Genomic DNA, 25,827 nt, shown 5'->3' on the forward strand with positions numbered 1-25,827 from the left:
CAAAAACACTTTTACCAGAAAAATGGGAAACATATTTTATTTCAACGTGTTTATTGATTTTAATGTATTGTTCTCCACCTAAAATATAAGCCCTTTCAGGTGTGTACAATCAACATGGTGCTCAGCCCACTGTGTAAAAAGGTATTTCAAATTCTCGAAAGAGCATATAGGAAAAACTTTATCAGCATGCTGTTGCTATGGTGGGCTCACTGTCTTGTTAATCTCCAAAAGATTGCCATCTTTCCAAATGTTATGCCAGCACACAGTGAAGAAATGCATCAATTCATTTCAAAGAGGCACAAATAAATCACAAGAGTTTACAGTTCGTCCTTGTCTTATTTCTCACCCTCTGTCTTTTACAGAACAGGACTGTTATAGGCAATGACATCAAAATACGGGTTCTATTGTGTGGATAAAGTGGCTGGCTGCTGGTTCAGTCTCAGCAATTTGCCACAGACTTGCAAACAGCAGCAAATTTAGCCCATACTGTTAAACACTCCATGAGTCCCATAGGGGATGTTGACAGGGACCTCAGCTCTGCCCAACTCAGTAAAGGTCTTTGCATCCAGAACAAGTAGGAAGGTACTTTTTTCCTGGGAACAGATGCAGAGGACATTTAATGTGTTATGTTAACAAGGTCACAGAGCAACTCTCGCTGTGATGATAGCAAAAACAAAGAATTAATCTTTCCCATGCATAATATTATAGTGCTCAAGCATACTAAAAGCAAATATAAGCTCTATCTTTGCTCTGTATACTTCTACTAGATAAATCTCACGGACCACAATACCATGATGTCAGTACTCAAAGTAAAAATAGTGATTCTACATTTTTGCATATGCAGTTTATGTGTTGTTGAATTACTTTTCTAGGTGTGATGATGACTGACAGGACCACTCCATCATCTTCCTCAACCGCGTCAGGCGAAGCAATGAAGACAGGCTCAGATGGGTACAAGCCAGGATAGCGCCACACCTAGACATGGGACATTCCACAAGCTTTGATGTGCTAATACCAAACCCAGTTAACAATAAACTAAATATTTTATTGATTAGGAACCTTAAGCTCCTTGGTGTTGACATCCATCTTGAGCAGAGAGTCAGCGAAGACATGTCCAAAGCCACACGCATAGAAGTAGCGATAAGGTCTGGCATTGTACTTGTCATAATTGATTTGAGGGAACTCAAGGCCACCGTACTGCAGCAGCTCATCAGTGTGAAGCTCTTCATGGATCAAGTAAACCTGTTGGGTCAAGATTTAACACAGAGGAGTAAATTTTTGGCAAAAATTGATGTCGACCAACAACTCTAATTAACTGAAACTGCTGTGCTGTGGCTGCGAAGAATCAATTCTGTCTTTCATGGCCAAAAGAAAATAGATACTTGCATAGGGTCCTTACTATTCTTTTATTCAGGCTGAATAATCTAATATATTTTGAAAAGTAAATAAAAATCAATTAAAAAAATCAAAATTTTTCCACAGGTATTCTGTTTTCAGTGACTGTGGCAGGTAGGAGCACTTTTACAGCTGTTTTCAGCTCTTGTACATAACACAAGTAAGACTGAGCACAATGCCAATAAGGTAGTCATGACAACTAAACCATCACCTTTTTCTCTTAGTGTTTCAGCTTTATTGTGCCATAAGAACACGATGGACGTCCAGTATGTGTGTGGGCCACACATAAGCTATTAAATGCCAATTGTTCACCTGCCTGCAGGACAGTATTTTTATCTATCTACTTTAAGTCAGGAAATTACTGTCTTTTTCAGAAAGTAACTTCAGCATCTCATCATGCTGAGTAATTGCAGAGTGTGTAGGAGTAAATTGGTTGTATTTATCATGATTATATGCTTGATTCTTTACAGTTAAACATATTACAATGAAAATGCAATGGTCACATTGTGCTCTGAATATTGTATAATCCTACCTCCCCAGGTTTTGTCTTCATCGCTGTGGCTTTACAGTTATGCAGAGTGACAAGGTTTTTGTCCAGAGGAGTTTGTTCGTCCACATCCAGAGGTAGGACATATCTCCTTGGGAGGTTTATGCACAATGAGTTGTAAAACTGCCAAAGGAAATTAGACAAACATGAGAAATTACAACTTGTGTGGCTTATTTGGATTAAAGGTGCAATTCAGCATCAGGAACAAAACAGTTGCAAAATACTGACACAAAACCAAGCTTCTGTGTTTTGATTGAAGTAATTCATTTCACCACTGCTGAAATCACAAACTTTTTCATAAGCTTAATGCATCACAGACCAGGATGTGAAAGAAAAAAAAAAAGAAAAGAAAAAAGGATCTGTGCTTAAGAAATAAACAAAACCCTCCTTTCCCCTCACTGAGTCATGTTCACCGGCACAATTATCTGAGCTGCACACTGAAGGCAAACTGAAAGTATTTACCTTGTCCATTTCCTCTCCCGACTCTCGTCGTAAGTTCTCCAGGGTGAAGTCCCCGATTAGCTCACCATCATCCCCACAGCACATGTCCATAACCAAGAACCCATTATCCTCAAAGGCGTTGATCTGATGCAGTGTGAACATTGGTGCTGCCCGAAATTTCACTTCACTCTCCTGTTAGAACAGTCAGCATCATTTAACTTCAACGATTGAGGACTCAGAGTCATTAAATAGTAAGAAAATGATGTGGAGATCTTGCACAAACAAGAAGAAGCAGGTGTGGTATTTTTAATGTTTGAAGACAAGCTATCTGAATGATGCCAATAATATAATGTAGCACCTTAACGTTTTGAAGGGTTGTATGCCTAATGGGTGTGCTGTGTAATGAGACGAAGAAATTGTGAGTAACAATGTATGAGGAAAGTCTACACCATCCGAGTGTGAGTTCATCAAAATAAACAAGGAAAAAATGTAATCATGCATGAAAAAGATCAACATGCAGTTTTTCTTTTTTGTTCCCTTTTTTTTAGCAGCTCGGTATGTTTGAGCGTTTCCTGCTTCAGTCTTTATTGTATGCTGTAGGTATGGTTGGATGCAAAAGTCTGGGAACTAATAACATCTTAGGGAGGAAAACATGTCCTTATATCCCACAAGTAGGATAGGGAATTTATTTTTATACACTTGGGGCACAGGAGAGGTTTGCATTCATTACCCTTTTTGACAAGAATCACAGCCAGTCACAACAAGCTAGGAATTTCCCAGTTCTGCTATTATAGGATTTTTCTGTTCCATTTTTCCTACAAAAGCTTCAGGTTTGTGAGACTCCTGTTTTTGTATTTCCATCTATCATGCTCAGGTTTTAGACTATATTCTTAGATTTATGAAAGAAGGTTTCTTTAACTTTACCTGTATGGCTTTAATTTTAATTTAAACAGTCGCAGCTATTTTAACACACCTTGCCTGTGTGCCTGTTGACCAGGTGGAATATGGTGTCGTACTGAGGCTCCCAGGACATGATTTTATTAAAGCTCTTCCCTTGTATCCTGTACAGCATGAACTTCAACAGATCCAGCTTGATTGGCTGCTCAACAAACACAATGTAGTTCTCTGACATGACTAGAGAGGAAAGACGCATGAGAGGAAATGTCATTAAAAAAAAACACGACTGACACACTTTATTCATCATACTTTCATCACAGTTCATTATCCATAATAAATTGTACTTTTAGACTTGTATAGAGACCTCCTGTGCCATCGTTAGATGATTAATTATTGTACCTTTCAAAGAGTTTTTGGAAATTAATGGTGATTAAATTATGCAAAAATACAATAACTCATAGCAAATTAATGCAAGGCCTTGTGACCTGTCAACATAGCTTCTTTCATTACTTATGAATCTGCATGTGAGCAGAGAAGCAGGTTTACAAGATGTACACAGCTGTGGGCGTTATTTAATTACAACTACAGTTTGAGGGCTGGTAGTGAATTCAGTTTGCAAATTAAATTTTTTCTTGTCTCTGGATGAACCTTTTGTTTTTCTACACTTCTAAGAGAAAACTTTACACCAAATGTTGTTTTTGCACATGAAACTGTGAAAAAGGTGCTAAACATTAACTCCCATGCTGAGAAAATGCATGAGGGGTCTTATATAACTGTACAATGTTTTCTGAGTTGTGGGATTTAATGGTGCCAAGAAGTCTGGCAGAATAGGGGTGGTCTGGCAGAAATACAGACAGAGATGTGATCAGGGAGCTGGTGTAGGAGAAAAACCAAATGGAGCAATGCTGTTTTAAATTAGTCAAAGAATGTAATTTTATTTGCTTTTGCAAAGGCTCGGTTCTTGATTTTCAGTGGCTACATTGTCGCCTTCTTGGATATCAGCTGACCTGTAACATCCTATCATGTTCGGTGCAACTATTATAACCCCACTCATTTACATTTGATGCTGCTGACAGGAGTCATGGAAATGCTGCCGCAGCTTCATCCACTACCCCAGCCTCCACATTGTGCGCTAAGCTTTTGATACTGCTGACTTTACTGAGATCCATGTTCATGTGTTTGTGTATCAGAGATTAATTCTCTCAGCCACAATTTTATTCTCAGATTCTATGAGAACCCCAACAAAGAGCTCTACCAAATATTACTAATTATATGCAATGGTAAAACTTCTAATTGATGTATTAATAAAGAGGCATATGCAGTTACATCTAAATAAAGAATTACCGGATAAACAATTTTTACTGTCTGGATAGTCATGTTCTTAAAATTTAGCCAAGGAAGAAAAACTTCTCATCCATTGTTATACAATAGTATGGGTAAAAGTTGAAGTGGATTAATCCCAGTAGACCAGGCAAAGGCCAAAAAGTCTGAAGCAATTCATTAATTTAATTTCAGTACACGTCCTGCAGGCAGAGAACTTAAAGAAGATGCTACTTGTTATGCTCAAGTATATCTCACCAAAGCTGTGAAAATAGGAAGGTTTTCTGGCTTCAGCTGCACGGATGGAGCAGATCACTTCAGCTCCACTTAGGTCTGCTGAGTCCAGCTTTGCTGCACCTTCCATGGGAGGTGGCACACGAATGATGGTGTAGAAAAAACCTTCAGACATTTCAAAAACACATTGTGTTGTCATGCCTTGGCTTTATTGGGATAGTATGAGGTATGCCACACTGATACAAGGTAGGATCCTTTTATAACATTTTATAACAGATACACACACACACACACACACACACACACACACACACACACACACACACACACACACACACATACACACATATATATATGTACATACATACTTTTTTTTTAATCCATCTGAAAACCAACAGGACTAATGCACTTAAACTGAGGTCTGAATTTTATTATAGAAAGCTTTCAATAGGTGAAATTTTGACAGAAAGCCAATCTCACCACTTGTGCCGTAGGAATTGCCCATGTTGTAAGCGGCCCCTTCTCGGTCATAGTGAGGGTGAGCTGTAGCTGCATTGACAGCAATATACTGACTCCAATCCACCTTAAATCAAGCAATAGAAATCATATGGTAGAAATTTATGATGTTTAGCTTCAAGTCTCAGCTTTAAAATGAAACTTGAATGTTAGTTGCTTACCTTCTCCTTGGTCTCCAGGCTTTGTGGATCCACTCTTCTCATGTAGTTGGTTTCTGTGCTGACATAATAGTCTCCTTTGTACTTGACAAAGTTCACACTAGCGTTATCCGTGGCCTCTGTTCACATATATGGATGTCAGAAACGTAAAGCATTTCAGCAAAACTCGTCTTTCTCACAGACACACTTAAATTAATTTCTTTCACCTTCATTTTTCAGAAGCTTAATGTCATGTTTCAAATTGATTTTCCCTCACAGTATGTACACACAAATATTGACTTGACTTCCCTTTGCCTCAATAAAAACAAACAAAAAAACATCAGTCTGCAATAGTGTTTTATATGTCCCATACAATCAAGGGTATGAGAAACTAAGCAGTAACATCTACATCTGTATTCTTTTTTTTCTCTGAGTATTTGTCTGATTTCTGTTTTGCCTTTGGTAATTTAGTATAAATGTCTTGTTACCTGTGCCTAAATAAATGGTTTCATAATGCATTTGTCACTGCTAGTGCTGCAGAAATGTGCAATGTATACAGAAGAAAAGCATACTTGGTATCTGAAAGCGTGAAAAGAAGCGTGCAAAGATATTCTTGCAGGGATCAGGCATGGCTAATGTGCCAAACTCTGAAACCACGATGCGGTTCTTCTCTGAGTTGCAGACATACGAGTCACTTCTTAGGAAGCGGCTGCTGTAAGTGACATTGCCCTCATAGATGTGAAATCGGTGCATCATGGCCATGCCATCAAACCAGTGGTTGTACCTGAGCAAAGAAGAAAGGTTTTTAATTTCTCACCAGGTTGTCTGTGAATGTTAAAGAAGAGGATCTGAAAGTAGCACTGTGGGAAAAGAGGGAGTTTTATTTATTTATTTATTTATTTTTTGGCGAGGGGGGGGGGGGGGTGTTCATCAATTACTTGTCATTCCCAAATTCAAATTTCCCTGGACCATTTCTAAGGAAGCTCCCATTGATCCATGTCGGAATAATTCCCTTGGTGGTAGTGGGGATGGGTTCCGGGGTTTCCTCCACAGAGGTAACCAAAGGTGCCATGGTCTCAAGCCCACTGGCTTGTGGGCATTTCTGTCTGCTGGATACTAAGAGAAGAGAGTGGAGAGACAAGAGGGGTGGGGGGAGTTATTGAATGTACAATGGAAAATATGAGGACGGAGAGAGTATAATGTCAACATGCAGAATACTTGGCCCCAGACTGTGTTGCTGTGATGTTTATAGCTGTGAAAAGTTGAAGTGTGGATAGGGAAATGGCAGAACATCTTCCTTAAAAACACATGAGAATTCTTGATTCATCCACATGGATCTGACTTCTTGGTGTACAGGGTCTCTGAGAACTTTTTTTTTTTGTTTTTAGGATCATGAATGCCACCTGGACTACCTGCTGTCTTCTCTGTTATTCAATAACCAAGTCTTGTTCATTACTTCATATCTTTTTACAACATCAGGACTGTAAAATATGAATGAGCTTTATGTGATTAGCAAATGCAAACCACCAAGGTCCAATGTGAAGCTCTATGAACTGGGACTGGAGTATCGTTTTTTCTCTACAGTGTGAATTGTTATTGTGACCAACCGAGGTTTTGTTCATTCCCACAACACAGGTAAAATAGACCATAAAATGGGAATATGCATGAGATATATAATTGCTGTGGGTTTTAACAGTCTCTTACAATGTTGGACTTGAGTATTAAATGTGATAACTGCAGAATTATAAATAATACCTGAATGTATGCAGTCATTTTGAAATTGGTAGTTCAGTAGTTTCGTACAGCTGCAGTCAAAATGCAATCTCTTGTAAATAAAACAGCAACACTGACAAGCTTAGAACTGCTATCAAAAATAACTTTGGGTATTGCTGTTTTTGGGTCTTAGTTTTCTTTTTTTATGGGAAGGGGGTGTCTAATTCATGAAGCAAGAATACCTCATTGGAATTCATGGTCATGATCATGCATATCCTTTCATTTCTGTATTTTTCATTTTAACTGCAGAAAATTGTCAGCAGTTCTTTTTGGTGAACAGCTGAGAACCACTAAAAACTGATAATGAGGCATTGTGAAAATTCTTCTACCAACTCTGATTCAGAAAGAGTCCATGGAGAAGGAATAATGGAGACTGCCAACATGTCCTATTATAAATTCAGCTCTGATTTTGAGTGATTTTGAAATGCAAGAAAATACCACAATGACTCACTGGAGCACGTGAAAACCCAGTCTTTACTGTGTTTTATAAAGAACTGTTGAATCGGTTTAAAGATGAAACATCAACATACAATGATGGAAGAAATTCCTTGTCTGGTTTGTAACCTATATTAGATTTTGAATTAGTTTATTCCAAATGAGTCCAAATTTACTTCACTCAAAGGAATAAGATATTTTGATTATCATGCAACAACCCCTTTTTAAAAGATTAAGAACAGCTTGCAATACAATGGAATTTACTTCAGTGGCAATTTACTGTTTTTTTCAGATGTGTACATATGTACTAATCATCATACCACCTATCAGAAAAAAAGTGTCTACTCACAGCTTTGTGTCTGTGGCACTGTGGTCGTGGACATGGCTGCTTGTTCTGTGGATTTGATTGGAGGAGCGCACAGTATTTATACAAGCTGTAAGACAAACCTTTGAACCTTTACTCTCAAATGAAAGAGATGTTACAGGGCACATGACAACCCAACAGTAAAACGTGGGTTGTGTGCATTGTATAAATGCTTCATTGGAACAGAAGGAAAAGAACTGGCACTGATGTAACTGCAGTTTATATATATATGTATATTAAAAGATGTAAGTTTGTCTACACTGCAGCACTGGCCTCTTCAAGTATTCTGCAAGGTGGATACAGGAGGTCATTCCTGCCATCAATCATGGACCTCCAGAACAAAACCTTGACAGCTGATTAAATATTTAATTTCATTTTGTGCATTAATCCAGTTCTGATCTGAAAATCATATGTTTTCATGCTCTGTTCCATTGCATTTTACTTTGGTAAGTATGCTAGTACAAAAGGAAAATTGGTTCTAGATATCATTACAAAAATATGTTGTAAGTCTTAATCTATTAATTATCCTGTTTGTCACCTAAACAGAAGCAAAAATCATTTTAGTTCATCATAATCAAGCAGTAAAACATATTATCTCACTGTATGTTGTGAAACACACCACACCCTCCCCCATTGCTCCTCTGCTTCTACTCAGCATGAAAGAAATAGTAACTTGGCAAGTATGCACAAGACTAGTTGAGTCATGATGTTCTTCTACAATTTAATTAAATTAGTACTTCCCAATCTTGTGTTATAAAAGGCATAAGATTCACTGAGTTAGAAATGCAGGGAACAAGGACATCAAAATGAAGTAAACATATGCACAATCAAAACGTAAAAGCAGGAAAAGCCTTCTGTTAACATTGGCATTAATGATAAAAGCCAACCAGCAGCAGCAGACAGCTGATGGATTTACTTCAGCCCTCTGGGTCAAAGCTCACAGCCTGTGATAAATAAGGCAGCCACTGGAAAACACAGCTGTGTGTTGTATTTTTGAAAAGGCACAAAGTTTAATAGTATGGACTTCAGTGGTTTCTTAATGGGCTAAACATTAGCAGTTGTGAAGGTATGCAAGGAAAATGAGTTGAAAATCACACAGCTGGGTGCAGCCAATAGCACAGTTGTGCCACAATAATATTTATACATATTGCAACATCTTTCTTCTTCACTCTGTATAGAAAATGGAAATGACCAGTAGAGTGTTTACTGTCTCAACATAATATACACCAACCATAAACTGTAGTGTCATTCAGAGTTCAGCTGCTGTTCTGATAAAAAAAAGTCTGAAGTGTACCTGTTACAAACCCCTGAGGGCTTTCAGTGGATGAGTTGTTCTGCCCTGCTCAGCCATGAGAACATGACAGGCTGCCTCTGACTGCATATAAACATATTTCAGTGATAAGGAGCACATTTGGGAGATCAGAGGTTTTGAACCCAATAAAGAGGTTTGGTGGTATTTCAGGTCAGGCTGCTACATTTCGCAGCAAAACTGCATGAGTTCACTTCCTCTGTGTATTTTTTGTATACTTTTGTTGATTAGTATAGTTGTATCAGTACAGTATTTATCTTACTTCATTATCTTGTGTCATTTAGTAAGTTTCACATGAATGAATCATTTTCATTAGAAAATGTTAAAAGAAGCATTTACTCATGACATGACTTTAACAATGCCTAATGCGTATGAAAAGTTGTTTAAATTAGATTATATTATATGAATATCACATATGTAGAAAAACCACAGAGATGCAGTTCTGTGAGTTCTTTCTACTGTTGCCTTCCAAGTGTTTTTCATCACACTGAGAATTTCCTTTACCCCATGAATGAGCAACTATCTCTAACAAACTTAGAAACACAGCTTTAAAAGTAGATTTGGCTGCAATAAGTTATTCTGTGTGAAAGTTCTTCTCTGGAGAATGAGGGCATCTAACTATAAGTTTTAGGATCAAAGCTTTTTTCTCCAACTTCCTTTCTAGTTGCTGCAAACCACTTAGCTTTAGATTGAAGACCATTTTTCTAAATGACTCGTTTTGCAGAGCTTGGACGTTGGTTCTGTAGTGGTAAAAATTACATTTAGCCTGAGTTCATATGCTTAATTCCATAAGATAGAAGAGTGTTGTGGAGAAATGCTTGTGCACACTGATGACTGGGTTTTCCCCATAACACTGCAGGTGGCTGTATCTACTAGTTTGAACCAGACTGAGATGTCTCCACTTCTGCGAATAGCACCCTCACCTTATCTCTAAGCAGAATTAGATGAAGATCAAGTCCTGTTGATTCTGCTTCTTGTAACCGCTTCCAGCTTGCCTGCATGCGGGCAGGGGTATAACTATCTGTGTCTTAGAGTCTGACTTAAGACTCACCCAGTCGGTTTGCCTCTGTGTGATTTTGTGTGATTATTGCAATAAAACAGATATTCTGAAGTCTCACTTTTGTGTGATCTTTGATAATAAACTTCCACTACATATCCCAGTCCAAATATAATCAAATACAGCATGGATTTTGCTTTGTTCTTTTCTTCTTCTTTTTTTATATATCTATATAAAATATACTCTTTTTGGTATCAAAGCAGATAAAATTGTCCCATCTAGTGGTGATTTGGGAAACTAAATAATTCATGAATAATTCTAAAACACTGATGATTTTCTTTATATTTTTATTATATTCTTCTTATTGCAACACAATGTTTGTTAAAAGTATTCCTATAGGGTAAATTATTTCTAAATTGTTAATGTATTATCTAAACTGACTGTAGGATGTTGAAGCTCATTACATACTTTACAGGTATTTTCAATTAAAACATTTCCCACTTCCTTTTTGCATTTCTACTTTTGCTTTCCTGCATGGTTACTTTTTACCTTTATGGTGACAAGTAATGTTAATGAGCCACTGACAGATTTATAATGTCACCTTAGGCCTGCACACCATTACACCTAGCTTAAGAGTTGAGTCTGTGTCCTTCAAATCTAGTCATTCAGGTCATTATATAAACCTCATGTGATACTGTGTCAGAGTATTTGACAGAACATTTGTCAATTTTTTTACTCTTTCTTTCTATGAAAACAGGCCAGCGCCAGGTATCCAGATGTTGAATTCCCATGTAATTATGTAAGCATTCAATTTCAGGTGCTTACAAGATGGCTTAATCATGCAGAGCATTAACGCGAGTTAAACACAAAAACCACAAAAATGATGTGGTGGTGTGTAAAATCAGCATTCTTCCTTTTCATACTATGTACATACTCATATGAAAGCTCAGGAACACACGTCCTGTATGGTTAATAAGTACACAATACATCTTAATACTACAGGAAGGTTATGGGAAATGTTTCAGAAAACACACCTGGGTGATCTGTCAGCTGTCCAGATGCACTGACCCTTGATGCCATTGGTCCATTTACACCCCCAGGAGGTCATAACAAACCAATTGGAGAGTGTGTTGTTGAATTCAGAGCAGGAGTTGCCTGTGGTGAAAAGTTTAAAAGAGTGTGTGTCCTGCTGTCCCTCAGCAGAAGCATCAATCAACATGATTCCCATTGTGCTGGCCTCAGTGCTTATTGCTAGCGGTAAGAACATCTGGTGTATTCTAAATCTGTGCATAATTGTTTGTTTGCTCGTTACCACACAGGAAGAAAGCCCTCTGCCTTTTCCTTTTTGTAAAAAAGGAAATGTTGGCTTTTGTTTCAGATGTGGGAATCAGTACTAGTTTTCTCACTTGTGTCATAGTAAATTCTGCCCCCCCCCCCCTTTCCAGCCCTTGGGTGTGGCACTCCACCCATTGAGCCTCTGACTTCCCGTGTGGTCAACGGAGAAGATGCCAAGCCCCACAGCTGGCCCTGGCAGGTATGCTAATATGTACACATCTGTCAGTGTTTTTATATTCACTTTCAAACCCTGTGGATTCAGCATCTGCTTATTAGACATCAAACTGAGTATCTAGTGAAAATCCTGCAATGAAATGTTTTTATTTTTACTTAAATTTGCAAACTATACCATCTATCAATAAAATCAGAACCTACTCCATGTTGTATTTCACATTGTCACTTTTCATCTCCAGATCTCTCTGCAGTATGAGAGGGACGGTGAGTGGAGGCACACTTGCGGGGGATCTCTGATTGCCGCCAACTGGGTCATGACTGCTGCTCATTGTATCAAGTATGGACAGATGAGGATCTAAAGAAACAAAGACAAAAAAAGAAAATAAAAAAAAACACTATCAGTACACATCTACAAATTACATATGCACAGACCTATTGTTGCTGTATTGTACACTACACAGCCAAAGTCCTACTGGCCCTTGTAGAAGCAAAGAATGGACAAACTCCAAAACTTTAACCCCCTTACATCCTTTCTGAGAAAATAAGCAATTGAAAACTTTAAATTAAAACTGGCTAAACAGAATTACTTTTAGCATTACATTCCCAAACAATATGGTAGATCTGGCTCAAAAAGGTTACCTCTACAAAGTTTTAATATTACACAGCACTTTAGAGTCACTGTTAAGTTCAGTTCCTCTTTTTGCCTCCACATCTAATCATCAGATTGAATTAATCAAATCATTCAATTGTGCACTAACTCTTCTGTCTGGCTGCCTTGGGCCTTAACAGTCTGTTCTCTCCCACAGCACCAAGCTCTCCTACAGGGTGTTTGTGGGCAAACACAACCTGGTTGAGGAAGAGGCTGGCTCCAAGGCCATTCTGCCTGAGAAGATTGTTGTCCATGAAAAGTGGAACCCTATCTTCGTAGCCTTTGGGTAACATAACCTCCACTGCACAGTATAAACATAAACATAAACGTATAAACATTCTCTCTGTTAATGAGACAAATAAGGATAAACCTCAATTTAGTCACTTAATACAAAGCTCATGTCTTTGTCACTGAATCTCTTTCTTCATTTGTTTTAAATATATCTGCATTAAATTAGATTCATGTACTAAAGCAGACTGTTTTGTGTGTATAACAATCATATTGGTTGTTTTTGAAAACGGAGCCAGGCTTTTCTCACAATTTCGAGAATAGATCATCGTCTTTTTCAGTGTGCATATACGTCATTATACACAGACTGCGCTAACATGCTTGATCTTATTTTCCTGTTTAGTCTTTAAGGTTCTGGATGATTATTTTAAATGGCCTGTCAGTGCTTCTTCAACCTCTGTTTTTCTGTCTGTGTTTCTTGCAGTAACGACATTGCCCTGATTAAGTTGTCTGAGTCTGTAACTTTGAGTGATCATGTACAGTTGGCATGTATTCCTCCTGCTGATACTCTGCTCACCAACCTCTACCCCTGCTACATCACGGGGTGGGGCAGGCTGTACAGTAAGTCATTGCTTAGACAATCCTGGGTTGTGTTTAGGTTATTTATTAGATCTCTAAAATGCCCTCATGTTACTGATGCTCTTCTTTATAAATGTTTATGTGTGACTGTGTATGATTGGGGTTACCCAGGAAAACCTCTAAAGCTGGAAAGAAAATCACATGCATGAGATTTTTAGCCGGTACTTTTTAGAGGGTGGATTACTCCTAAATTGAAAATTTGGGTCAGACTGTGAGTTTGGCTCTGGGGGAGCTGCTGTAAAGCAGCTTTGACAGCAGGCAAGTGTATGTGTGTGATGGTAATAGACTCTGCTTGTGTGTTTTAGCCGGCGGCCCCATTGCTGATATGCTGCAGCAGGCTTTGATGCCTGTGGCTGACCATGCCACCTGCTCCCAGCCTGACTGGTGGGGTATCGCTGTCAGGACCACCATGGTGTGTGCCGGTGGGGATGGAATTGTGGCGGGATGCAATGTGAGTCTACACCCTGTGTGCTTGCAAGTGTGCATATAGAGAGAGACTATACATTTTTTCCAGTTATATGTATTTAGTGTTTTTTTTTTCTCTGATAGATGTTTGCTACTCTGTACATGGCTATGCAACTGAGGCAAAATTGAATTCAAATGCAAAACTGTGTCTAAATGAATATATATTCAAGGAATAAAATTCTCCTCCATCAAACTCAGTTGTTGCCCTGCTGCCAACACACATAACCAATTTTCCTTGTATCCATAATATACTTTAAAAAACACTTATATTAGCAAAAATATTCACAGTTGTGGCTTGCTAGTCTGCTGTGTGCTCTTTAAACTGAATAAACGATTACCCTCTTCGTCTCTGTCTTTAACCAGGGTGACTCTGGTGGCCCTCTGAACTGCAAAAATGATGCGGGTGTCTGGGAAGTCCATGGCATTGCCAGCTTTGTGTCTGGCCTTGGTTGCAACTTCATAAAGAAGCCCACCGTGTTCACCAGAGTGTCTGCTTTCAATGACTGGATTGACCAGGTAAAGGACACAAAAATGATAAAATTATTTTGTGAAGAAACACCTTTACTTTCCTCAGCTTTGTAACTTACTCAATACAATTTGTCCTTGTTCTTGCAGGTTATGATGAGCAACTAAGGTTATATTTCAATAAAAAGGTCAAACAAACTGCTTATGTCTTGACTTTGATGTGATTTTTTTCTACCCATCACAATGATGCAAACTAAGATCCTACTAACTTTCCCCAATAAAAAAAATGTTGAGTCTTGAGCCTTTCTCTTATTACATCAAGTGATTTGACCACGGTCTTGCTTGTTGGAATCTGAAACACTATCACTAATAGTCCAGCAGGTGTCCTCACACACTCATGCTAGAAAACTATTTCTGACAGCTTCCCAAATCTGGATTTTGTGCTAATGTTTCTGTGCATCGTCAGTAAGCAAATGTGATATATATCAAATAGAAAAAAAATAAAATAAAAAAATTCAAACATTCAAACAAAACCATCAGAGGATTTGTCATGTAATGCTGCTTTTCATGCTTTATGATAAGAGTAGAAGCTTTGTTCACCATAAAGAAATGTGAGATATGTAACTAATAACAATGTATTAAACTGACACCATGTGTCTTTTTTCCCCCTCATATCGTCAGTGTAATGGTTTATGAAACCCATCATATACTCCCGCTGAGAAAAATATTTCTTCTTGATAACATATGATCTGAAAGTGAAAAAGCCTGAATGACAATGTTGAAATGAACATTTACAGATTTCTCTCTCTCTCTCTCTCCATGCTATAATGAGATGTGAATTAAAGAGTAAGTGGGGTGAAAAGGATGATAAAATACTGAAATTGCCTCTCTCTGCTTTCCTATCTGTTTCATTCTTATGTCTTTCTCTCTCCTAAGCTCTTTAAACATGGAAACACATACTTCTAATGTTCAGGAGGCATGACAACATCTTTGCTGACATGAGATACAGTGTTCAGGCGTGAAATGTCCTAAAAAAAAAGTAATAATGACTTGTGAGTTTATATAAATATATATATATATATATATATATATACATATAGAGTGCATGCTCCATATATGTGTGTCTGAATGGTACATTATGAGCAGTTTGAAGGTAAGGGATGGTATTCTCAAGCTAGATATAATTTCATATCACTGATGTGATTCCTGTGATGACTATTCCATCAAATCAGCTCTTGAATCAACCTATGTATAAATATATATATATATATATATATATATATATATATATATATATATATATATATATATCAAAACAAGTAAAGTTCAGTTAATAAGTAAATGGGTTACAAATTAAATTAATCCCAGTTTGAGAGTTAAACATGACACAGACCTGCTCCTAGAGTCATTATATTGACTGACTGGTTAATAAGTTGTCACACTATGATTAATGCAGTGATTGCAAATGACATTGCATAACTGGCATTCATAAAAAATTAAAATACAATATACTCTGGTAACTCCTAGGTTTCCATTTTAATTGCATATTAAGTGCTGCATTTAATTACATATATTAGGTCTCTATATCATTGGGCAGATATTACATTGTCAGTCACTACATTCATATTTAATTCAAATGATTCAGTCACGGAAATATTGCAAGCATAAGCTGCAATTTATAAATGCCTCTTTCATCTGTTAGGGTGTGTTTTCCAGTAGACTTCTCTAGAAAGCAGTTGGCGAGGGTCACAGCAAGGCCTAAAAGAAGTCTTTGTTTCTGCCTGAACTCTGGGTCACAGTATTTGCACCCTACACAGGCATGTTTTCCAGTCTTTGTGGGGACACATTGACACCAACCTTATTCTTATTCTAACCTAAACAGTCAAAGTTTTAGAAAGTTCTAACAAACTGCCTGAAAATGTTTTCACTTTCCAAAAAGAAACATCACCCCTTCTAAAGTGTCAAACTAAAATAGGTGCTTACAAAGATAGATGAATGATCATGCACATATAGAAACATTGAAAGGGACACTGAGCAGAATTCCTCAGGGACACCCTGCTGTTGTGCTGAATACCAATGAGGATAAGAGGAGAAGCTTGTGTAGCAGCTGCTCAGCTATGTGCAACTTGTTTTTAATGAAAGAAAAGGTTGGAAATACAACTCTGTCTGGCTCTTCCATGAGCTCTTTAGAATTCAACAAGGATATTTTAGTAACACTTATTTTAAAAGCCTGTAAATGAACACTGAAGTAGCCTATCCTTAACTAATGCATTAAAGGGTTGCAGTTACAAACTTTTGCACCCCACTGTAGTCTATGCATGACATTATTCATTATAGGTAGCAATTATTCAATGAATGCTGAAACTAATTGCTAATTTTGTCATTCCCAGTATCAAGAATGAAACACATCTATGGGAGTATGCTTTGAGGTAAGAATAACTGTTATTTTCTTGCTTGAGCAAATTCTGTTCTTCCTGACCAAACCTTCTCTTTTATAGGCTGTACTGTTACTGATTGTTTGGCTGTTGCTGACCACTTGCGCTTCACAGAGGTAAGAGGAAAAGCACTTGATAGGATGTTCCAAGAGTGTCTTATAATAGAAAGTCAGTAGTAACGGACTGAGGGGAGGGACAGAGGAGGAGAAGAGAGCAGGATTGGGGGCGGGGGATGATGAGCAGCCGCGATGACAGCAGCATCTCCGCGCTGTCTTCCTGCGCGCCTATCGACGGGACGCACCGCCAGTTTATACTGGGTCAAGTCCGAAAGTCCGATGCTGAGCTGCTGGAAACTGAGTTTTAGGACTTACTTGGATGCAGAAAGCTCTTTGCTTCATAAAGTGCTGGAGTCACAGAAGATCTGCGTTTATTTGGACAATATTATCCGAACCGATTTGCTAGTTGAAAGTGGGAAAATAAGTTGCCTATACAGAAGTTTAAGTTCATGGAGAAAAGACATCAGAGGAGCTAGTTAGGTAAGATGATGTATGAAATGTTTATGTGCTTTGAGGCAGTTTAGTCACATGAGAATGGGGCCTCTCATGCTGATCGTCTTATAGGTGATGCATTATGCAAAACCTCTTGCCTGTTTTCCATGTGGCAGTGTAGGCACTGGTCTGTGAACATGATTCTTTGTGCGCAGTGCCCACTTGTCTTCTCGTATAAACACGCATGGGGATTTCGTACATAATTTGCATTAGATTATTTGCATGTGTACACAATAGACCATTATATCATACAGAGGAACCATTCTCAAATGCACACATGCAAGCTAAAGCGCATAATCTTGTGTTTCAGTGTTGCATGTCTCTAGTTTCAGACTTAAAGCTTAACCTTTTCCTGCAACAGTGCAAGAGCAAAGTCATTGCGTAACACTGGACACTATCTTTGTATTGACAGTGGCCTCAGGGAGTGTGTGTTTCTGTGGTGGTAGTCATGTGTTTTTCAGATTTTTGGGCTTGAATCGACATGTAGAACCTAAACTCATTATTCACCTAGCTGGTTGACTGAGACATGTTTGTTATTGAGTAGAAAGATTCAGTGCAATCAAACTACATTTAACAACATTTAAACTGTCAACTGTGAACTATTATAATATTTTCTTGAAAGTGACACTCTTCTTTCTTTAACACTGCATAAATGTGCAACACAAATAATTTATTTCTTTTCCTTTTTATTATGTATTTATTCTTTATTATTAATTAGCCATTTTGAAATAAGTAGGACTATTTGACTTCTGATAGCAAGTTTCTCAGGATGTTTTGGAAATATGCAATAGAACTGCAAGGAATGTTTTATTGACATTAGTCACAGTTAGATTATAAGGGCAATTTTCCAACCAGCATTCTGAGAGGCACCCGTATGCTGAGACAGAAACCAACTTTGAGAGCTGAAGAACAGAACAAATGTGTCACTGCCACCAAACTCCACCTTGGCTATCCATCTTTATTTGACTTGTGCATAAAAAGCCTAGAAAGGGAAGGAAAACTTTGAAATGACTTCTCTACAGTTGGAGCTGACTTGGTCTGAAGTGATTTTGCTCCCAGTAGGAGAGAGGGTCTCATATATGTGGTCTCATTAGAAACGCATTAGAGGAAAGGGAGAGGGGTGAAAGTGAGGAGAAGCTTGACTTTTTATCTGTTGAACTTTCAGTGGGGAAATATTTGCTCCTGCCATCTCATGCTCAGCCCGACTTTTCTCTCTGTCATTTTCTCCTTCTAGCTAATGCCCAAACCAGCACACCTCAGTGACCCATTAAATATCAGCTTCAAAACAGCCATATTCCCACGTTTCTCCCAAAAAATATATTATTGCTAAAGATCAGTGACCCAGAATGAATTTTCCTCTACACTTTTCCTCAGCTTTACTAACACAAAAATATATCTGCTAAAAAGGAAAAAAAATGTAATGCTTTGTATTTGACATTGATATATCTTTTTTGCCTCTCAAAATCAGCTTTGAGAATATAACCTACTTTTACAGTGAGTGTAGAAAATGTAGGTTGTTCCATATAAAGCGTCTGCAGGGATAAAACACCTTGGCCCAGTGAATAACTCATCAGAGAGAAAGTAATCTTTACTGAGCTAACCTCACCAGAGGACTCACTCCACCCACGTGACAGGCAGGTTAACTGTGGCCAAGTGTGCCACAGGCGTGTGTGTGTGCCTAAAATCTCAATTCATTATGTCTGCTGTATTTTTTATTCATTATGTTTTTGTGTTTTCAGCGAGAAACTGCAATGGTGAAGAAACAAGCTCTACCCTGGCTTCTCATCTAAGACACACTTCTGAGGTCTGATGTGACCCCTCAAGACGCTACATCCCAGTCAACCATGGAGCATGATCTAAGGATGGGCCTGTCCTTGTGGGCCATTGTGGCAATTGTTTGTAACTCTGTGGTGGGTGTCCTTATCCTCATCCTCTTCGTTATCCTCTATAAAGCCTGCAAAGTGCCTTCACACCAAGAAAAAATGCCTGTTTTTACAGCAGAGCTGGATCAGAAGAGGGCTGAACAAAAGTACATGCTGACTGCAGCTTGATTAAGACTAGAGGACATAAACCTGACATGTAGGCAAGCTTCAACGTTGCCTACCTGTGGGGGTTCAAAATAATTAAAGGTAGATTGGGACCAGCAGCTACTTGCACAAGTCATTATTTTTACTTTCCTTTTTGTTTCCTTTTTGTGTTACTCACTGTTTACAGCTTTTTGCCATCAGCCCTATCTCATCTGTGCCATTCAGTGGTGCTTTGACTAAACTAACTGCATTAAGACTTGGGGCAAGACCAACAACAACAACAAGCAGGCCCAATCCTCTTATCTCTGCTGTGCGTCGCTGGGACTGTCCATCTGTCAGTCAGTTTGGCTTGCTCCCCATAAGCCAACCATGATATCCTCCTCTGCTCTGTTCTTTTTCGTCTCTCCAAATAAGACAGCTGGGTGGGCATGGAGGAGAAATAGCAAGTGCACAATGCAGTGCAATAAAGGACTTAGAGGGGTCAAAGTCAGTTGAAAGATATGTTTTAGAGGGAAAGACAAAATGCTGCTATGTAGCTGACATACAGCTTACTTTGTACACACTGCAGAATTAGTGACAGTGGCACATGCAGCCTAAAGCGACAGAGAGAGCAGAGATGCAGCTGGAGGAGGTAGCTAAGTCAAGACAGCTAGAGATAAAGTTTGCTTTATACTTGACAAGGATGATAAAGTGCAAGAGGAAGAATTGAAAATGGGATGCTTTGATGTTTTGTAACAGAAGAAGAGCACAAGGGACCCGTTTGACTGTTTCCCCATTTGATGCACAAGTTTCTGCTTATTCAAATCCAGTTCTCACAGGATTAAAAGCAACTGCAAAAGTGTAACAGCAACAGTTTTGCTCATGTTTCACTGTGCCTCTTTTTTATTTGTTCAGCTCCTGTGTAGACTGAATGGGATATTTATAGATAGCCATCATGCAAAATATCAGAATGTTCAGAGTCTTATAGTTCTGAGTGAGTATTGTGTTTACGGTAGTGACTGTGCTGCAGCTACATCGCTGCATTTACATTTGTTTGTCTTTTACAACTGATCCTATTTTGACAAATGAAAGGGCTTTGTCAAGGAAAAGTTTTGTTTTCCTTAGGATAAATCTGTTGAAATCAACTCTCAGAACAACTTGCTATAGTCCAGTAAGATAATTTTTTTTTTTTTTTTTTTTGTGTTTTGATTAGTCTTTATTTATTTATTTATCTATTTTTTTTCTTTCTTAGCAGTTTTCTGTTTTTCACTTACGGGGAAGTAATTTGTACTAAAATGACTTCTTGTTTTACTTCTTAATTAATACGAATAAAAATTGTAAAGAATTATTGATTAAAGATTTAAACTGTATTTCAATCAACTGCCTGTCTGTGTTTGTTTGTTTAAACTGCTGAGCAGACAAAACTTTGAAATCATAACTTTGTAGTTTGGCAACTTGCAACTTTTTTACACACATGGACTACAAGACCAAAGAAAAGCAGCATTCGCAATGCAATGGAATTTTGTTGTGCATTATCATCATTGACTCTATTTTTTCTTTGAACCATAACGCTTGAATTGAACTGATGGTTGACCTCCAGCACTGAGCTAATCAATGGTGAACACACTGACTGCAACTGTGACCCACTTCCTGGTGGTAATCAACAGCAAGCACATAATCCTTATCTTGTAACACAATCCAGCATCGTTATAATGGTTTTGTATAACACAAGAGTGTAAAGTGCAGATACAAAGTGATGAGTGACTTAATTATACAGAGTGCACAGTCTATGTCTTAAAACATACTAAAAAGCAGTTATGATATTAACTGTTGGGGTTTATATTTCCCTTTCAATGGTATTCTTTCACTCTGTCATGGTTGCGTGTCTTGAAGATAACAGAGTATCCTATGTTGTACTTTACCTACCTAGTAGAAAACCAATCAATATATAAATAAATAAACAAAACCATCAAAACACAAAGAAAAAAATACTGACAGAAAATAATAAAGCTTTTGTATTTGCACACTTTTATACCTTATAATTTTCAAACTCGTGTTTTCATTATATATAACAATGAGCAAAAATTTGTAGCCGTTCCTCTTTTCTTTGCATATTACCTATATATATATATATATATATATATATATATGGGGCTGTCAAAAATAACATGTTACAGCGTTAACTAATGTATGTATTTATTCATTTATTCATTCATTCATTATCTGTACCAGTTTATCTGTTACAGGTCGTGGGTAGTGGGAGTCTTTCCCAGCATCTTAGCAGGTAAGAGGCAGGGTACACCCTGGACAGATCACCAGTCCATCACTTGGCCAACACAGAGATACAAATAACCAGACACTCCTAGGGAGAATTTAGAGTGACCAATTAACCTAACATGCATGTCTTTGGACAGTGGGAGGAAGTACTGGGAGATAACTCACACATTGTACATGGGGAGAACATGCAAACTCCACCCAGAAAGACCACCCCTTAGGTTTGAACCTTACCTCAGCAAAGGATCAAACCAACGACCTTCTTGCCGTGAGGTTGTGGTGCTAACCATCACACCACCTTGCAGCCCATGTATTAAATTGCATTTCAATTTTTGACCAAGGGAAGGTAAGTTAACAGTAAATATTTGTAACATTGTCTCGTTCTGTTGATACAATACAGTAAAAACTGGCAAATTTCAGGCATATAAAAACTCCCGAATGGTTTTTAATCATGATTAATTTGAAAGCTGTGATTATTCTGATTAAAATTTTTAATCATTTGACAGCTCTAAAATAAAATAAACATTGATTATGAGAAATAAATTTTAATAGACAAAAGCAGAGTTTAAACTTGGTAAGCTTGGTATTTGATATGAATGTTTGTTCTTCACGACCTGAATCCTCTTTCTTATCATGTCTTTAACTAAAGGTACAGATGCCTCTTTCAGGCCCTGTATCAGGTCTTTGCTTGATTTGTTTTTATCTGTAAAGGACATCACTTGGAGAATTTACTTATGTGAGTTTTTTGTTTGTTTGTTTTGTTTTGTTTGTTTTGGCCTGCCACCTTATCGTTTTACAGACATGCTGCACAGCATGTTTAGAAATGGCAAGATTTCAGGAATAGTTCTTTGGGAATAATCTGTTATTTATATGTGCAAAATTACTATATTGTGCCTGACAAACTGTTCTTTTAGACATTTTTGTAGGTATAACTAAAGAGAAATAAATAACAGGCTATGCAATAGGCTGCTAAAGTGCCTGAAGACATTTTGCTTGTTCTGTGTAGCCACATCACTAGCTCATCCCTTGAGGTGGGTGCCTTTCTTGTACTTGAATAAAAATCTTTGGGCTCACAAAAACATATGCCTCTGAAAATGTATACAAAGCCTGGACTGAAAATTAAAAAGCAGACAATACAAAACATAGAAAGGCTCAAGATGTTTTGCATCTGTTCTGTTCTGTGTGAAACTGAAATTTCTAAGCATGACTCAGTACATTAAATGTATAGTAACGATGCAGAACTTTTACTAAAATGTTTGAAATTGGACATATGTTTTACCTTTAAATGCCATATAAAAGCAGGACATTGATTTTCACTCATTTAATTTTTGTAAGGACTTCATGTTGCAGGGAAGGTGTAAATAAGATGTGTGGATTTATCACAGATCTTTAGATGAGATAAAGAAGTGTGTCATGTTTGTTCATAGTAGAAGTACAGCTGTGTGTTCAGCAAGTGTGTGTTAGAGGAATAAAGACTGTGTACACACATGTGTGAGATAAGGATGAAGCAGATGGTAGCAGCCTTTGGTGGGCTGCTGATTTAAAGCTGTTCATTAGAAAGGGAGATCTATCACAGTCTGTTGATCTGATTCACTTTTATTTACCTTTTTGCCAGTTTCTCTCTTGATCTCTGTCTCTTTGGCTTTCTTTCTGTTCTTTGTTTCTTTGTTCACATCAGTGACCAGCGCCAGTCATGCCGTACTTGGGACTACTGAAGGAATTTTTCATCTTGCATCCTGTGTATATCACTTTTAAATCAAGGCATTTAGTTAGCACCCATCTGTTTCCCTGATCTTTGCACTTCTGTTGATCCCTCTATCCTGGGTTTGTTGCTTGCTTTTTGTTAATCATGAGTAGTGATTATTTATCTTCTTGCTTTTCTGATATTGGACATGTCTGTCAATCCATCTCTGAGATTATATAGCATAGCTCCAAATTTCTATTTTATTCAAACAGAAAAGTCAGGAAAGTCTCATAGGTTTAGCACAGCGTTACATAACAAAAGGGACACATATTACAAATGGAGAGATTACTGATAAATGCACGAAGGGTCAGTAATCTGCAACTCCATCTGTACCACTGGAGGGTTGCATAACCCACATCACACTACACACTAGTCATCAGTAGGATTTGTGGAATCTGTTGTAACACGGTTGCCAACATTAATCTGAGTTTTTAACACTATGAACACTACATGTCAAAAATGAAAATACAAAAAAATAATAATAATACATAAATAAAAGGTGGAGGATTTTTGCCTTCATTAGGAAACAGATCTGGGCAGCAGGCAGAGCAGTCAAGCACACACACTCTGTGTCTATGAAGCCTGTGCAGAATGAGATCTGGAGTTGTCCTGGGGAAATAACCACAGATCTTCCACCTTTCAAAGTAAAACATTGCCTGGATGGTAACATCTGGGATTGAAATTGGGATGTCACTGCATCAATCACTACTCCCTAATACTATCACAAATGTTGGCTTTTGCATTCCATAACAGCCTGGATTTTCTTTAATTTCTTTAGCACTTAGGACCAGTGGCTTGTACTACGAAGCAGTAGTAAATCCAGACATTTGCAATCCTGATAAGTGGTACTACAAAGCTAATTATCAATTCAGTAATTCAGTGCAGGCTTTTCCCATCTTGATCAGTGCGCACTCACATAACAGGGGCGGTGTCTGACCAATAAAAAACATAAAGAAACCTTGTAGAGTAGCCTGTTCTCTGTAGCTGCAGCCTGCAGGACACATACACCCTCATACCTGAGGGCCTGAAAAATCCCCAGCATGCAGTTTTTTCTTACGGCCTTGTCTCATGGGTAAAGAAATTCCTTCTGATTCTCTGAATCTTTTGATAATATTGTACACTGTAGATTGTGTCATCTTCAAAGTGTTTGCCGTTTTAACAATGAGGAAGATTTTCTGAAATTGTTCCACAATTATTAGATTTGTGAACCTCTGCCCATCTTCACATCTAAGAGATTCCACCTCCCTGATAAGAGATAAAATATCCAGTCATGTTACCGACCTGTTGACAGGGAAGCTGATTTGTTGTCAAATGCTCCTCCAGTTGTTTTTGATTTGTGGCAATAACTTTTCTAGCCTTTTGTTGTCCTTGTTCCGAGTTTTGTTTAGATATGCTGCTGCCATCAACTTCAAAATTAATTTATTTTTTTCCATAAAATTGAGAAGTTTGTCAGTTTCAACATCTAAGATGTTATTTATGTTCTATTGGGAATTAAAAAAAAAGAGGTTTACAAGATTTGCAAATCATTGCGTTCTGTTTTTATGTGTCCCAGCCTTATAGAAATTGAGGTAGTGTGTCTTTTCTAATCATCTGTTTTATTAAAGTTTAAATCAATGACAAAAAAAGGAAAAAAATGCAGATTCAAGGTTTAGTTGGATTTTACAAAGTGGCTCAACTTCTGGAAATGTGACGTGTATATTGTATTTATGCAGTATAATGAGCATTGTGCAGGCTTCTGTACGCATGTGTTGCTTCATGGTGTTGTTTTGTGTGAATAATTAATCAAAAATCTCAAATTACTATTAATAATATCCTCAAAATAAGATTGATAGAGTTACAAATACTTTTACACAGTTACATGTACCCAGACTAACAACTATCACAACAGTTTTCACAACAGTGCAGCTTTAATTTTAAAATAAGTGTATTTTAACGCAATTTAATCAGCAGGAATAGTTATTTGTCAATGAAGGTGTAATTATATCATCAAACAAGATGAATGTAAGAAACCCATCAGTATGCAAGACACGACAAAAGCAATGAGACATGGTGAGTTTGTGAGAGACAGAGATGAGCAGGATGGCGAGATTGTAAAAGGTATTGTTAAAATTAAACAGTAAAATTAATAAATAATCCATTTTACATTTTTTTTTACATATTCCTATGCCTTATGTATCACCAACAACCTACATTTATTACATTTATAAAGCTTGCCAGATTACCATGTAAGCAACATGTAAGGCTGTGAAGGATTTTGTACTTCAAACTGACTGGATTCAGCGGACTACAAGGCAATGACCTACTCAACTCTGCACTTCTCATCGACATTCACCTTCCATAGAGCCTGTATCATTGTCTTCTTTAGTGTTAGACTGCCACCTGCTGGCTCTATCACATTTTTGTGGTCTCCCCTGTAGAGAAGTGTACTGTTGCTGCTCTCTGCTGGTATTTGTAAGTTAGGACAATGTGTCATCAGAGGAGTCTATACAAAGTGACAACC

At 37.7% G+C, this 25,827-nt stretch overlaps 2 protein-coding genes and 1 long non-coding RNA gene across 3 annotated transcripts; 2 read left to right on the plus strand and 1 right to left on the minus strand.

Moving 5' to 3' along the window:
- Nucleotides 1–36: 36 nt before the first annotated feature.
- On the minus strand, nt 37–8,080 carry bco2l (beta-carotene 15, 15-dioxygenase 2, like). The gene is made up of 12 exons (XM_042000015.1): nt 8,045–8,080; nt 6,426–6,603; nt 6,060–6,271; nt 5,512–5,627; nt 5,315–5,417; nt 4,859–4,999; nt 3,357–3,517; nt 2,405–2,575; nt 1,928–2,065; nt 1,060–1,242; nt 865–975; nt 37–593 (listed from the first exon to the last, which is right to left on the minus strand). The coding sequence occupies exons 1-12, from the start codon at nt 8,076–8,078 to the stop codon at nt 477–479; spliced, it is 1,665 nt and encodes a 554-aa protein (XP_041855949.1). The 5' UTR covers nt 8,079–8,080; the 3' UTR covers nt 37–476.
- Nucleotides 8,081–11,517: 3,437 nt separating this feature from the next.
- Nucleotides 11,518–14,515, plus strand: ela3l (elastase 3 like). The gene is made up of 8 exons (XM_042000573.1): nt 11,518–11,622; nt 11,811–11,899; nt 12,114–12,211; nt 12,681–12,809; nt 13,236–13,372; nt 13,696–13,841; nt 14,219–14,371; nt 14,471–14,515. Exons 1-8 carry the CDS (start codon nt 11,583–11,585, stop codon nt 14,486–14,488), a joined length of 810 nt encoding a protein of 269 aa, XP_041856507.1. The 5' UTR covers nt 11,518–11,582; the 3' UTR covers nt 14,489–14,515.
- A 2,320-nt stretch (nt 14,516–16,835) lies between these two features.
- On the plus strand, nt 16,836–20,689 carry LOC121649622. The gene is made up of 2 exons (XR_006012139.1): nt 16,836–17,291; nt 19,043–20,689. It is a non-coding gene; the product is annotated as an uncharacterized LOC121649622 (long non-coding RNA).
- Nucleotides 20,690–25,827: the final 5,138 nt, after the last annotated feature.

This window comes from Melanotaenia boesemani, chromosome 11 (assembly GCF_017639745.1).
Source record: "Melanotaenia boesemani isolate fMelBoe1 chromosome 11, fMelBoe1.pri, whole genome shotgun sequence".
Taxonomy (NCBI): Eukaryota; Metazoa; Chordata; class Actinopteri; order Atheriniformes; family Melanotaeniidae; genus Melanotaenia; species Melanotaenia boesemani.

Excerpts from the sequence above, each read along its gene's own strand:
- bco2l (XM_042000015.1), bottom strand. The coding sequence starts at position 8,078 with ATGTCCACGACCACAGTGCCACAGACACAAAGCT. Across the intron at positions 5,000-5,314 it reads CAATTCCTACGGCACAAGTG|GTTTTTTCTACACCATCATT; the intron begins GTGAGATTGGCT and ends AAATGTCTGAAG. Across the intron at positions 594-864 it reads TCATCATCACACCTAGAAAA|GAAAAAAGTACCTTCCTACT; the intron begins GTAATTCAACAA and ends ATCTGTTCCCAG.
- ela3l (XM_042000573.1), top strand. The coding sequence starts at position 11,583 with ATGATTCCCATTGTGCTGGCCTCAGTGCTTATTGCTAGCG. Across the intron at positions 11,900-12,113 it reads CCCACAGCTGGCCCTGGCAG|ATCTCTCTGCAGTATGAGAG; the intron begins GTATGCTAATAT and ends TTTCATCTCCAG. Across the intron at positions 12,212-12,680 it reads ACTGCTGCTCATTGTATCAA|CACCAAGCTCTCCTACAGGG; the intron begins GTATGGACAGAT and ends TCTCTCCCACAG.